Source organism: Bos javanicus, chromosome 4, assembly GCF_032452875.1.
Source record: "Bos javanicus breed banteng chromosome 4, ARS-OSU_banteng_1.0, whole genome shotgun sequence".
NCBI lineage: Eukaryota > Metazoa > Chordata > Mammalia > Artiodactyla > Bovidae > Bos > Bos javanicus.
The window spans coordinates 91,426,778-91,439,672 of NC_083871.1; the positions used below are offsets into that span (position 1 = coordinate 91,426,778).

At 39.0% G+C, this 12,895-nt stretch overlaps 1 protein-coding gene across 5 annotated transcripts in view; it reads right to left on the bottom strand.

Annotated features, from left to right (window-relative positions):
• Positions 1 to 12,895, bottom strand: part of GRM8 (glutamate metabotropic receptor 8) — an 872,326-nt gene that overhangs the window by 198,621 nt on the left and 660,810 nt on the right. For all 5 annotated transcript variants that reach the window (XM_061414602.1, XM_061414603.1, XM_061414600.1 and 2 more), the window contains one exon: positions 1,048 to 1,178. In XM_061414602.1, coding sequence (XP_061270586.1) covers positions 1,048 to 1,178 — 131 coding nt within the window. The remainder of the gene's footprint in view (positions 1 to 1,047; positions 1,179 to 12,895) is intronic.

The window sequence follows — 12,895 nt, forward strand, 5'->3', positions numbered from 1 at the left end:
CACCTCTACACCCCTGCCTTGCAGCCATTACCAGTCCTATACCTTGGGACTTTGGGCTTCCCCAACCATCAATTTCAGAATTAGCTTCCTGCTCCAGAGCCCCTTCTGATTAGTGGGTGCTGGTACCAGCCACCACTCCCCAGGGTCCTCAAAGACCCCATTCCCTAGGATAGTCCCTCTGGAGGGCTGCCTGCCCACCATACACATCTGCTAGAGTTTCTCCTGCTGCCTCCATCCACATGCCATGCCCACCAGGTCCCAGCAGGAGAAGACAGAGCTCAGGGTGTTGGTGACAGCACGGCACTGGGCAGGCAGATGCCAGTTGCCTTTGGCTCCATTCCATCTGGGACCCAGGTGAGACCTCTCAGGGTGGGACCCACCCTAGGACCTTCCTTCCATCCGGTCTCCAAGTTGTCCTCACATGGCTACTTGTAGGAACAACAAGATCTGTGGACCTTGATGACTTTCCAGGAGATGGGGATGGCAGGCAGCCCTATGGGTTGTTTAAAAATCTGAACATCTCTTTTGGGTACATTAACTTTCTCTAGTGTTGTGACTCAAAAAGGTAATATAAATGAGGACCCTGATTCACTTCCATCCATCAGATGTAGCCATAGATCTCAACTTACGATATGACAAAGGTGAAATACGCTTATTTTTAAGCACCAACTTGGTCATTCACGGCACACTGTCACCCCTCCTCCCACACATCCACACATACACATACATACACACATACTGTATAAACATTGGAACAAATGAGTCTTTCAGAAAAGTGCAAAATTCCCAAAGTGTTTATATAGTCACTTAAAAGGAAATGAGATCTTCATTAAATCCCTACAGGTACCAGATTTCTCCAGAGACACTTAAGACTTCCCATCACATTTTAAGGTTGAGGAAGGATCAAATCATACATTTTCTAAAAGTCGGCTTATAAGAAAATCAATTCTAATGAATAGTATATTGATATAATACACTTAAAAGTAAAGCATCGCTCCTAGAGAACCATAGACATACATGTAAGCTCATACTGATACTTGCTTTTAGATGAAGCTGATTGGTCCAGTGCCCAATGATTTTGTATTCTGTACTTTTGTTGGTTATTTGGTACTGGAAGATGTCATAACGACCAGGAGCATCTCCATTTTCATTGAAAGTGACTGGTGTCCCAGCACTACCTGTAAATGTTTAGAAAACAATGTTAATAACTTTCCAGTGAGATAGCCTACTGGGCTTATTTTTCTCTAAGAAAAAAATAGTAGATAAAAATATATTGTGCATAGTAAGAGATATGAAGATTACAATCCATACAAGGTCATTCTCGATAGCATAGTATCGCTGACATGAAAAGAAGCCCAGACGTACATTCAAGAAGACCTGCCTCATTACACACATTAGAAAGTAAATGACGAGCATCCAAGTTGGGCAATGTATATAACAGTTAAATAAATAAAAGTTGATAGGCTGGATAGCTAATACCAGCTACACAGAACGACAGTTAATAGAGTAGAGTGTAAATTCCTCAAAGCATAACAGCTATTGTACAATACAAACTATGATCAGTAACTCAAAATGTGGCAGGGGAACGTCCCAGACAGATTCCCTAGAGTTTTACTTTATTTGGACTTGAAGGCCATCTGGATCAATAGCCCCATTCAATGTTTCTTCTTGGCTTCCCTGGTGGTCCAGTGGTTCCATGCTTCCAATGCAGGGGGTGTGGGTTTTATCCCTGGTCTGGTAACTAAGATTCCACATACTATGCAATGTGGCCAAATAATAATAATAACAATATCACTTCTAAGATGCTGCTTTTGCTACCTCTGCCCAAGAATTTATCAACAGGGGCTACTGTTTGGACCCTCTTAGTGGGCGAGGCAGCGATCACTGAGAAGTCCCACCTCTGCTCAAATCACAGAAGATCCCCCAATTCACTGTGATAGTGTAATAGAGATGGGGTGGCAGGATGCAAGAAAAGTCAGCTTTTCTAGACTACCATTTCTCTCAGAAGCTTTAATCTTTTTCTCTTAATAGCTTCTGCTCACTTTTACTTTCCCTCATCAACTTTTACATAATCACAGGATTTCTCTCTCTCTCCTTTTTGCTATTTTCCTCTAATTTAAGTATTCAAAAAACATGCAAATATCATTTTTTATTTGGAGGAAAATTGCTTTACAATGTTGTGTTGGTTTCTACCATACAACAATGCGAATCAGCCATGATTATACATATACCCCCGCACTTTTGAGCTTCCCTCCTCCCCTCATTCAACCCCTCTAGGTCATCACAGAGCACCAGGCTGGGCTTCCTGTGTTATATTCAACTTCTCACCAGCTATCTATTTTATGCATGGTAGTGTATGTATGTTGATGTTTTGGATTTATAAACTAATTGTATATACATATATATATATATATATATATCATAAAACACATCCCATCCCAAGACCAAATCTCCTTTTAGTGTACAAATAGTAACACAATTGATTGGAGGCAACAAATTTAGTTAACTATTAATATATATTAATAACACTGGAAATATTTAGTCTTATCAGTCCCCAAAGATCCGAAACCACAGCTCTCCCTCAAACTGATTTTCCCCTTCATTTTCCCCTCCATTCTTTGTTAAGAGAATCTTAACTTCAACAATAATCACAGGTTTTCAGGATAGAAAACGATCTCGACACCCCATGTTTTCTTGTTCCATCAATAGCCTCAATATCTATATAGAACTTCCTTTTCTCTAACAGTCTTTAGATATTGCTCCCATCCAACCCCCTTTATCTTCTTGTCTTATACTTTGCTATCTTGACAAATTCACCTAAACATGAATCTATTTCCTTTGTGCCTATCTTGTCTCTGCATGTTCCTTTTCCTGAATTTCTTCTTACCCTATACCAGGTTTAATTTCTGTACTATTCAAGAAACTGTCCCCTACTTGCTATTTCTTTTCCATATTGTACTCTCCAAAAATATATGTACTGTTAATACTTACATATTTCAACTCTATATAGTTCCATCTTATAATGAGTTTCTTATTCCAGGGGTCCCCAACCTCTGGGACCTTACGTCTAATGATCTGAGGTGGAACTGATATAATAGTAATAGACATAAAGTGCATGATAAGTGTAATGTGCTTGAATCATCCAAAATCCATTTGCCCCACCAGTCCAGAGTCTATGGAAAAATTATCTTCCAAGAAACTGGTCCCTGGTGACAAAAAGGTTGGGGACCACTGTCTTATTCTACTTGTGGAGTTTTTAAAAAGAACTAAAAATCACAAAAGTCTAAAACATTTAACTTATCAAGCAAGATGATGACCTAAAATAGTACCTTGCAAATAAATAAAATCAGAATCTTACAGCGGCATTTAGGGCACTTTCCTCCTGTTTCAAGGAGAGAAATCTAATAGCCTCTGTTCTCTGATTGTTCAGTCACTCAGTCGTGCTTGACTCTTTGCAACCTCATAGACTGCAGCACACCAGGCTTCCATTTACTTTACTATCTCCTGGAGTTTTCTCAGACTCAAGTCCTTTGAGTTGATGATGCCATCCAACTATCTCATCCTCTGTTGCCTTCTTCTCCTCCTGCCTTCAATCTTTCCCAGCATCAGGGTCTTTTCCAATGAGTCAGTTCTTCACTTCAGGTGGCCAAAGTATTAGAGATTCAGCTTCAGCATCAGTCCTTCCAATAAATATTCAGGGTTTATTTCCTTTAGTATTGACTGATTTGATCTCCTTGCTGTCCAAGGGATTCTTGCGAGTCTTTGCCAGCACCAAAGTTTGAAGGCATCAACTGCTCGGCACTCAGCCTTTTTTATTGTCCAGCTCTCACATCTGTACATGACTACTGGGAAAACCATAGCTTTGACTCTATGGACTTCTGTCATTAAAGTGATGTCTCTGGTTTTTAATACACTGTCTAAGTTTGTCATAGCTTTCCTTCCAAGGAGCAAACGTCTTTTAATTTCATGGCTGCAATCACTGTCTGCAGTGATTTTGGAGCCCAAGACATAAAATCTGACACTGTTTTCATTTTTTCCCCTTCTATTTGCCATGAAGTAATGGGACCAGATGCCATGATCTTAGCTTTTTGAATGGAGATTTTAAGCCAGCTTTTTCACTCTCCTCTTTCACTTTCATCAAGAAGCGTTTTAGTTCCTCTTTGCTTTCTGCCACTGTTAGTTACTCAGTGGTGTCCAACTCTTTGTGACCCTAAGAACTGTAGCCTGCTGGGCTCCTCTGTTCATGGGATTCTCCAGTCAAGAACACTGGAGAGGGCTGCCATTTCCCCCTCCAGGGGATCTTTCTGAGGAATCAAACCCTGGTCTCCCACAATGCCGGCAGATTCTTTTTCTATCTGAGCCACCACTAAGATAGTAAGACTTTCTGCCATTAGACTGGTATTATTTGCATATCTGAGGTTGTTAATATTTCTCCTGGTAATCTTGATTACAGCTCGTAACTCATCCAACCTGGCTTTTCTCATGATGTACTCTGCATATAAGTTAAATCAACAGGGTGATGGTATACAGCCTTGATGTAATTCTTTCCCAATTTTGAGCCAGTCCATTGTTCCATGTCTGGTTCTAACTGTTGCTTCTTGACCTGCACACAAGTTTCTCAGGAGACAGGTAAAGTGGTCTGGTATTCCCGAAAACTGGAAATAGAACTGCCTTATGATCCAGCAATCCCACTGCTGGGCATACACACTGAGGAAACCAGAAGGGAAAGAGACACATGTACCCCAATGTTCATCGCAGCACTGTTTATAATAGCCAGGACATGGAAACAACCTAGATGTCCATCAGCAGATGAATGGATAAGAAAGCTGTGGTACATATACACAATGGAGTATTACTCAGCCATTAAAAAGAATTCATTTGAATCAGTTCTAATGAGGTGGATGAAACTGGAGCCTATTATACAGAGTGAAGTAAGCCAGAAGGAAAAACACCAATACAGTATACTAATGCATATATATGGAATTTAGAAAGATGATAACAATAACCCTGTGTACGAGACAGCAAAAGAGACACTGATGTATGGAACAGTCTTATGGACTCTGTGGGAGAGGGAGAGGGTGGGAAGATTTGGGAGAATGGCATTGAAACATGTGAAATATCATGTATGAAACGGGATGCCAGTCCAGGTTCAATGCACGATACTGGATGCTTGGGGCTAGTGCACTGGGACGACCCAGAGGGATGGTATGGGGAGGGAGGAGGGAGGAGGGTTCAGGATGGGGAGCACATGTATACCTGTGATGGATTCATTTTGATATTTGGCAAAACTAATACAATTATGTAAAGTTTAAAAAAAAAAAAAAAACTTTCCACAGTTTGTTGGGCTTCTTTGGTGGCTCAGATTACAGTAAAGAATCTGCCTGCAGTAAAGGAGATCTGGGTTTGATCCCTAGGTCAGGAAGATTCCCTGAAGAAGGAAATGGCTATCCACTCCAGTATTCTTGGAGAATTTCAATTCATTTTCTGTTCTCTGGAATCTTCTTAAAATTTGAACACAGTGTGAAATCTTGGATGAGATACCTGCCATCTACAAACACTGTTAAGGGCACAAGAGATTGGCACAGCATGGAGGAAAGAGCACTGTTATGAGACACAAGGGCTGCTCATTCATGCTCACTTTGCTTCTGCATGTATTTTCACAACTTAGGTTTATCTTTTCTTCAGTTGTCACATAGGGACTTAACAACAAAGATGAACATATTTAGAAGTCTCAAAAATCTATATACATTTACATTATTTTTATTAGTTCACATGGGAAATAACTTTAGATATAAATCAAGAAATAGGGAATTGGGGAATAAAACAGGAGCTCTCCTATCTCTTAGCTATTCATCAGATTCACAAGTGGAAACCCCTGTGCCACAACTGATAAAAATATTTTCTTACTCTTAGTGACCTTGAGCAATTGTTGCTGTTGTTTTCATTCAAGTCCAAATCTTCTGAGACCCCATGGACTGGAGCCCACCAGGCTCCTCTGTCCATGGGATTTCCCAGTCAAGAATACTAGAGTGGGTAGTCATTTCCTCTTCCAGGGGATCTTCCCAACCCAGAGACTGAACCTGCATCTCCACCATTGGCAGGTGGATTCTTTACCACTGAGTCACCAGGCAAGCCCCGATCCTGAGCAGCTAACTAAAATGGGAGTAATAATACTTTTCTCATAGAGTTGTTATGAAACTTAAACAAATACTTGTCAAGTACAAAGAACAATGCAGATGGTAATTAAATATTATGATAATAATGATGATGATTCACCCCATATGTATTTTCAGCAGACACCAATGCAGAGTAATAGATAGGATAATGAAAATCCTTTAAGTAATGTCTAGACAATGGATTATGGAAATTCAATGGGTAAGAGATTACCAGATGACTATATATATATATATGTGTGTGTGTGTGTATACAAGTTAAGAAATTTCACATTAATATCATCAAGTCATGACATTTATATATGACTTTACAATTCTGATATCATATACTCTGTGAATAAAGGAATATTTTTTTTCTAGCTTTCCCAATGTTGTCACATTCCTCACTTAATAGCTCCTTATCTCCTACAACAGCTTCCCAGTGTTTTAGGAGAATGTCACTTGTGTAACATATTCTCATGAATATACTCTGAGTTATATATAATTCCTAGTGTGCCAGCTGTTTCCATATCTCTTTTTCCAACTTGGGAAAGTATATTGGAAGTCAAGTGAATTAGAACTATATTATCATAAAAATAATTGCCCAACTTAGATTGTTGTTGCTTAGTCACTGAGTTGTACCCCACAGACTGTATAGTCTATAGGCCCCTCTGTCCATGGGATTTCCCAGGCAAGGATATTGGAGTGGGTTGCCATTTCTTTCTTCAGGGATCTTCCCAATCCAGGATTGAACCTGTGTCTCCTGCATTGGCAGGCATGTTCTTTATCACTGAGCCACCACCGAAGCACGCCCCACCAAACTTAGATAATTCAACATAATTATAACAAGTTATACTAAACTTGGCATTTCATGAAGAGGCAGTATACTAAATTATAAAGACTATAAATAAGTAAATATACTCATATACACTAAATTATAATATGCTAGAAATGTGGGTTTGGGAGCCAGATTACTGGATTCCAACCCCAGCACTGACACTTATTAGACAGATGATCTCAGGTAAGTTACTTTATCTCCCTGTACCTCATTCAGCTCATTTTTAAAATGGGCTAATTTTAATTCCCACCGCAGAGGGATATGTGAGGATTAAACAAATCAATACACAAGAAATATTCAGTAAATAGTAAGCATTATACAAATATTAGCTATTATTTTCTTATTGTTTTAATGCAGTGCTGTGTTTGAGATCCAGGGTCTATACATGAACAGAAAACTCAGTGAGCTTGTATGGCTTTTCTGAAGTCACCCTTTCCAATTTTTGTTCTCCTCTTCCAACACAAGGTCACATATACTTAAAATCTAGTTCTTTAAGTTCATCATACTCTTTATCACCATCCTGTTTTACACATGATATTTTCTATAAGTTTTCTTACTCCTTTATTCTAACTCTTCTTCTCTATATATTTCCTTCAAGATGTGTATTAAAGGCACGCCTATTAATTTACCTTATCTTCTAAACCTGGAGCAGGGGTCCAAGGCCTCTTCACGTTCTGTTCTGGTCTCTCATGGCACTACCATCACTACCATCCATACACTTGTACAATTCATCCCCATCCCTAATCAAAATACCCATCCAACAGATATTCACTGAGAGCTTATTATGTGCTCAATACTGGGTGGGTCCTCTGCCTTCCTCACAAAACTGTAGTCTCCTTAATACAGGCAGATTGCATCTCTTATTGTGGGCACTGCACCAAAGACTGTTCAATATTTAGTATGCAAACAATAAATTACACGAAAGAAGCACCCACTAACAATCCCAAATAAATCCATGTTCACCCTCTTTGTAACATTATAACTTCACTTATATCATCTTTCATTTTTTTATAGTAACAAATGAAGGGACCAAATCAGTCCCTTTTTCACTGTCATTGGTGTAGTGTTAGAAACTTCTTTTGCAACTTGTGTTATTAATCTGATGTCTGATATTGGGCTAGATTTGCAGTAGAATTACTTCAACCCTTTCAGCCAAGAACTGATTCAATTCGTATTGGTTTATTTCAAATAATTGCCCTGGTACTGTGGTCTATGTAACAAAGAACACCCTAGAGTAGCTATGAGGGGCTATGGTGCTGGTGGTTTAGTCGCTCAGTTGTGTCCGACTCTTTGCCACCCCAAGGATGGTAACACACCAGGCTCCTCCGTCCATGGGATATCCCTGGCAAGAATATTGGAGTGTGCTGCCATTCCCTTCTCCAGGGGATCTTTCTAACTCAGGGATTAAACCCGGGTCTCCTGTATTACAGCAAGTCTCCTGCGTTTCTGGAGGATTCTTTGCTGACTGAGCCACCAGGGAAGCCATGAGGGGCTATGTTGTTTACTAATTTCTACAAGTAGAAATTTAAAAGGTCATCTTTAGTACTGAGACTGGGCACCTTGAAAAACAGAATTAAGTGGGATTTTGTCCAGAAAAAAAAAAATCTTGATAGTATAAATTTTTCAATATATCCATCAATGTATTATGTTTTACTAAAAACACAAGAAATACAAATATTTTTAGGCTAAATTCATACATATATAGTAAACTATGCTCTAGGAAATTTTCTTGTGTTTCTTTCCATTCTAGACTTTATTTCAGAAATTTTGAAGTGCACCAATTTTTTACATACCCTTCAATCAATGTGGGCTAGTAGAGAAATGAAACCAAAGAACATGGAGGCTGAGGGAACTTTTAATAGTCAGATACTGCTCTCAGAGTCTCTATATCACCTTGGATATTTTCTGCATGGAAATGCATGGGAAAAACTTTACTTTGATTACTAGGCAAGTCACACTCCAATGTGCTTTTGTAAGAAAAATGATCCAACGAATGAAGATTTTATTTGAAAATGTTGACTCTGTTGAATATTGTTCTGGGGAAGAGTATGCACTTGGGATTTGGAAACCGGGGTTTGATTTCTCACTTTGCTGGTTACCTGTGTGATCCAGGCAAGTTATTCTCCCAAAACCTGTTCTGTCAATTGTCAAGAGAACATTATAACCCCAGCCCCCCTGGGCTATTACAAGGGTTACATAAGATGATGCACTTAAAGCACTTAATGTGTGACTGGCACACAACAGGTATGCAGTAGATGAAAGCTATCATATCATTATCCATTCCTTTGTTTACACTTATGCTCCCTTGGTCTACATTTTCTTATTTCCACAATGCAAAAAGCAATGCAAGAGTAAGTCATTCACCTTTATGTGTATACATTGTAAATATATTTATAAGTATCCCACTCAGTGCATAGTATAGTCATGTTTATCGCTTTGCTTTCTCTTCCTTGCTGCAAAACTACCCAGTTTTCTTCTCATTACCACCTGTGCTATTTGGTAAGCAGAAAAAATAAGAAGGCTAAAAATAAAATCAGTTAATGTATTAATTTTTAGCACCCTTAAAAAAGAATATATGAGATGGAAGTCACTGACTAAACTGCCAGAGGAAATAGCAACTTGCCACAGAATCTCAATTATTCATGCTTTCCCTTTTCTTATCCAATTTATATTTATCAAGTATTCATGGCAATCAATAAAGAGAACTGTATATTTGAATTAGAATCATACTAGAGTTTAATTATTTAGTGATCAGTCAGACTACTCTTATATATCTGTTACTTAGCCTTGGTTCATTAAAAACTTTAGCATTTGACTACTATATTCCCTTCCATCCATATTTCTGTTGATCATTTCTGGTGGCTTCATCATACACCTGAATGACTCTGTATCCTGGCTGCTACGTTAGCTGACGCTTATACTTCCAGTTTTCATTCTTTTCATGCATCTCACCAGCTGCTCTCATGATGACTCTAAACTCAGTAACTACCTCATCTCCCAAACTTTGCTCTCTGTATACTGCCTTCCACCCTCACTGCAAGAATTCTATGAGCCCCAAATTTATTGATTCTTTTATTACCCCAATTTCTCATTATATTTCACCCCCATGATAATTTCTCCTCCCTCCTAGTGTTCACAGGTTCTATGATTTTCCTTGCAAATGCCCTCTGTACTTACTTCTCCCTCTGTCCGATTTTATTCCTCTGCCAAAACACTCAAGATTGCACTCAATTGTATATCCTCTTTTTTTACACAAGCAGTTCAATATTGTTCAAAAAAAATCATACAACTGGCTGGTAAAGTCAGGACTAGATTGAAGCACGTGAGATGCCTGGGGCGTGACTCTGAGTTTCAGTGCCTCCCTAGATTCTGCACATTAGGTGTCCCATTTGCCTTATCTAGTCCTGACCCTGTGCTCTGCTCTTACTTTAAATGCATGACCTCAGGGATTTCCCTGGTAGTCCAGTGGTTAAGACGTTGCCTTCCAGTTCAGGGGTGTCGGTTTGATCCCTGGTGGGGGCAATAAGATCCCATGTGCCTCCCAGTGAAAAAATCAGAAACAGGAAACAGAAGCAATATTGTAATAATTTCAATAAAGATTTTAAAAATAGTCCACATCAAAAAAAAAAAATCTTAATGCCTGATGTGACCTCAGATTCAAATATGTAGTCAACACTGTTCTTTGTTGATCCTATCACACTTCCCCCACTTCTGGATGACTAACACATCCAACATCTTCCACCCCTGCCACTTCAGCTCATCTCAGACTTTCTCACTAAAAAAAAAAAAAAAAGCATCAATAAGACAAAGACTTCCTCCTCATTCCCCCACAGAACCTACAGTCTACCTGTATGTACGCTCAAATGATCCTCTTGCTGAAACACACAAGCCCCTGATCCAATCAAAGGTGTGCCCGTCCACTAACGCTAGGACCTCCTTCACTCTCACTCTCCAGGCACTTTCAGTCTCATCTTTTTGTTCTGTCACATCAACAGATTTAGACTGTCTATGGTGGTCCCTTCAGTTTACAACTGAGTTATCATAGCTCTCATGTTAAAAAAAAAAAAAAAAAAGCAAGCCAATAAATCTCATTATAACCTTACAGTTTCATTTATCCATTCTCCTTAACAGTTAAAATGAAAGTTTTTTTGAATGAGCTCTCCTCACATTCCATTTTCTCATTTTCCATTAACTCATCAGACACTGCTAACTTGAAATATAACCCCTTAGCTCCATTGATGAGTCTCAAATGTATACATCTAGCCCTGAGCATAGATTTATCCAATTACCTGTATCTCCACTTGGTTGTCTGATAACCACCTTCCACTTTATGTGTCCAGAAAAAACACTTGATTTTTTTTTCATTTCCAAACATGTTCCTCACAGTCTTTCCCCTCTTAATGAGGAACTGAGGATTGTCTATCCATTCAGTTAACTTGAAACCTAAATTAAAACTCCACATATAACGGTAAAACATAAAGAGTGAACTAAAATTGTGGACCTTAGCTAATAGCAATGTATCAACACTGGTTCATTAGTTGTAATGAATGTACTATATTAAAAGCATGAAGAAAGTGAAGAGGAACTAAAAAGACCCTTGTGGGTGAAAGAAGAGAGTGAAAAAGCTGGCTTAAAACATTCAAAATCATGGTATCAGGTCCCATAACTTCATGGCAAATAGATGGGCAAAAGTGGAAATAGTGACAGATTTTCTTTTCTTGGGCTCCAGAATCACAGTGGATGCTGACTGCAGCCATGAAATTAAAAGACACCTGCTCCTTGGAAGAAAAGCTAAGACAAACCTAGACAGAAGAGACATCGTTTTGCTGATAAAGGTCCATGTAGTCAAAGTTATGGTGTTTCCAGTATGGTGTTTCCAGTTATGGTGTTTTCAGTTTCCAGTTGGACCATAACGAAGGCTGAGTGCCAAAAAATTGATGCTTTTGAACTGTGGTGCTGGAGAAGACTCTTGAGAGTCTCTTGGACTGCAAGGAGATCAAACCAGTCAATCCTAAAAGAAAACAACCTTGAATATTCATTGGAAGGACTGATGCTGAAGCTGAAGCTTCAATACTCTGTCCACCTGATGCAAATAGCCAACTCATTGGAAAAGACCCTGAGGCTGGGAAAGATTGAGGGCAGGAGGAGAAGGCGGTAACAGAGGTTGAGACAGCTGGATGGCATCAGTGACTCAATGGATATGAACTTGAGCAAACTCTGGGAGATAGTGAAGGGCAGGGAATCCTGGCATGCTTCAATCCATGGGGTCGCAAAGAGTCAGAAATGACTCAGTCATTGAACAACAACAACACTAATACAAAATGTCAATTACTGGAGAAAATGCGTGTTTGAAGGTATGAAATAAGTGAACTTTCTATACTGTCTGCTCACTTTTTTCTATAAATATAGTTATTCTTTAAAGAAGTTTTAGTAACTCTCTGGTGGTGCAGTGGTTAGGACTCCATGCTTTCAGTACCAAGGGTGTGGGTTCAATCTCTGTTCAGGGAACTAAGATTCTGCAAGCCTCACGGGAAGGCCAGATAAATCAATCATCCAATAAATAAAGCTTAAAAAACTAAAATAAATAAAATTATTTTCATTAAAGCATTTGTGTAACCTATCATATGTAATATATTATGATATCAAAATATAACCAATTCCCAGGTGGCTCAGATGGTAAAGGATTTCCTACAATGCAGGAGACCCATCTTCAATCCCTGGGTCAGGAAGATACCCTAGAAAAGGGAATGGAACCCCACTCCAGTATTCTTGCCTGGAGGATTTCATGGACAAAGAAGCCTGGTAGGCTACAGTCCATGGATTATACACAGTCAGATATGACTGAGCAACTAACACACACACATACAAATGTTAATGAGATATTTTACTCATTTTTATGTATCAC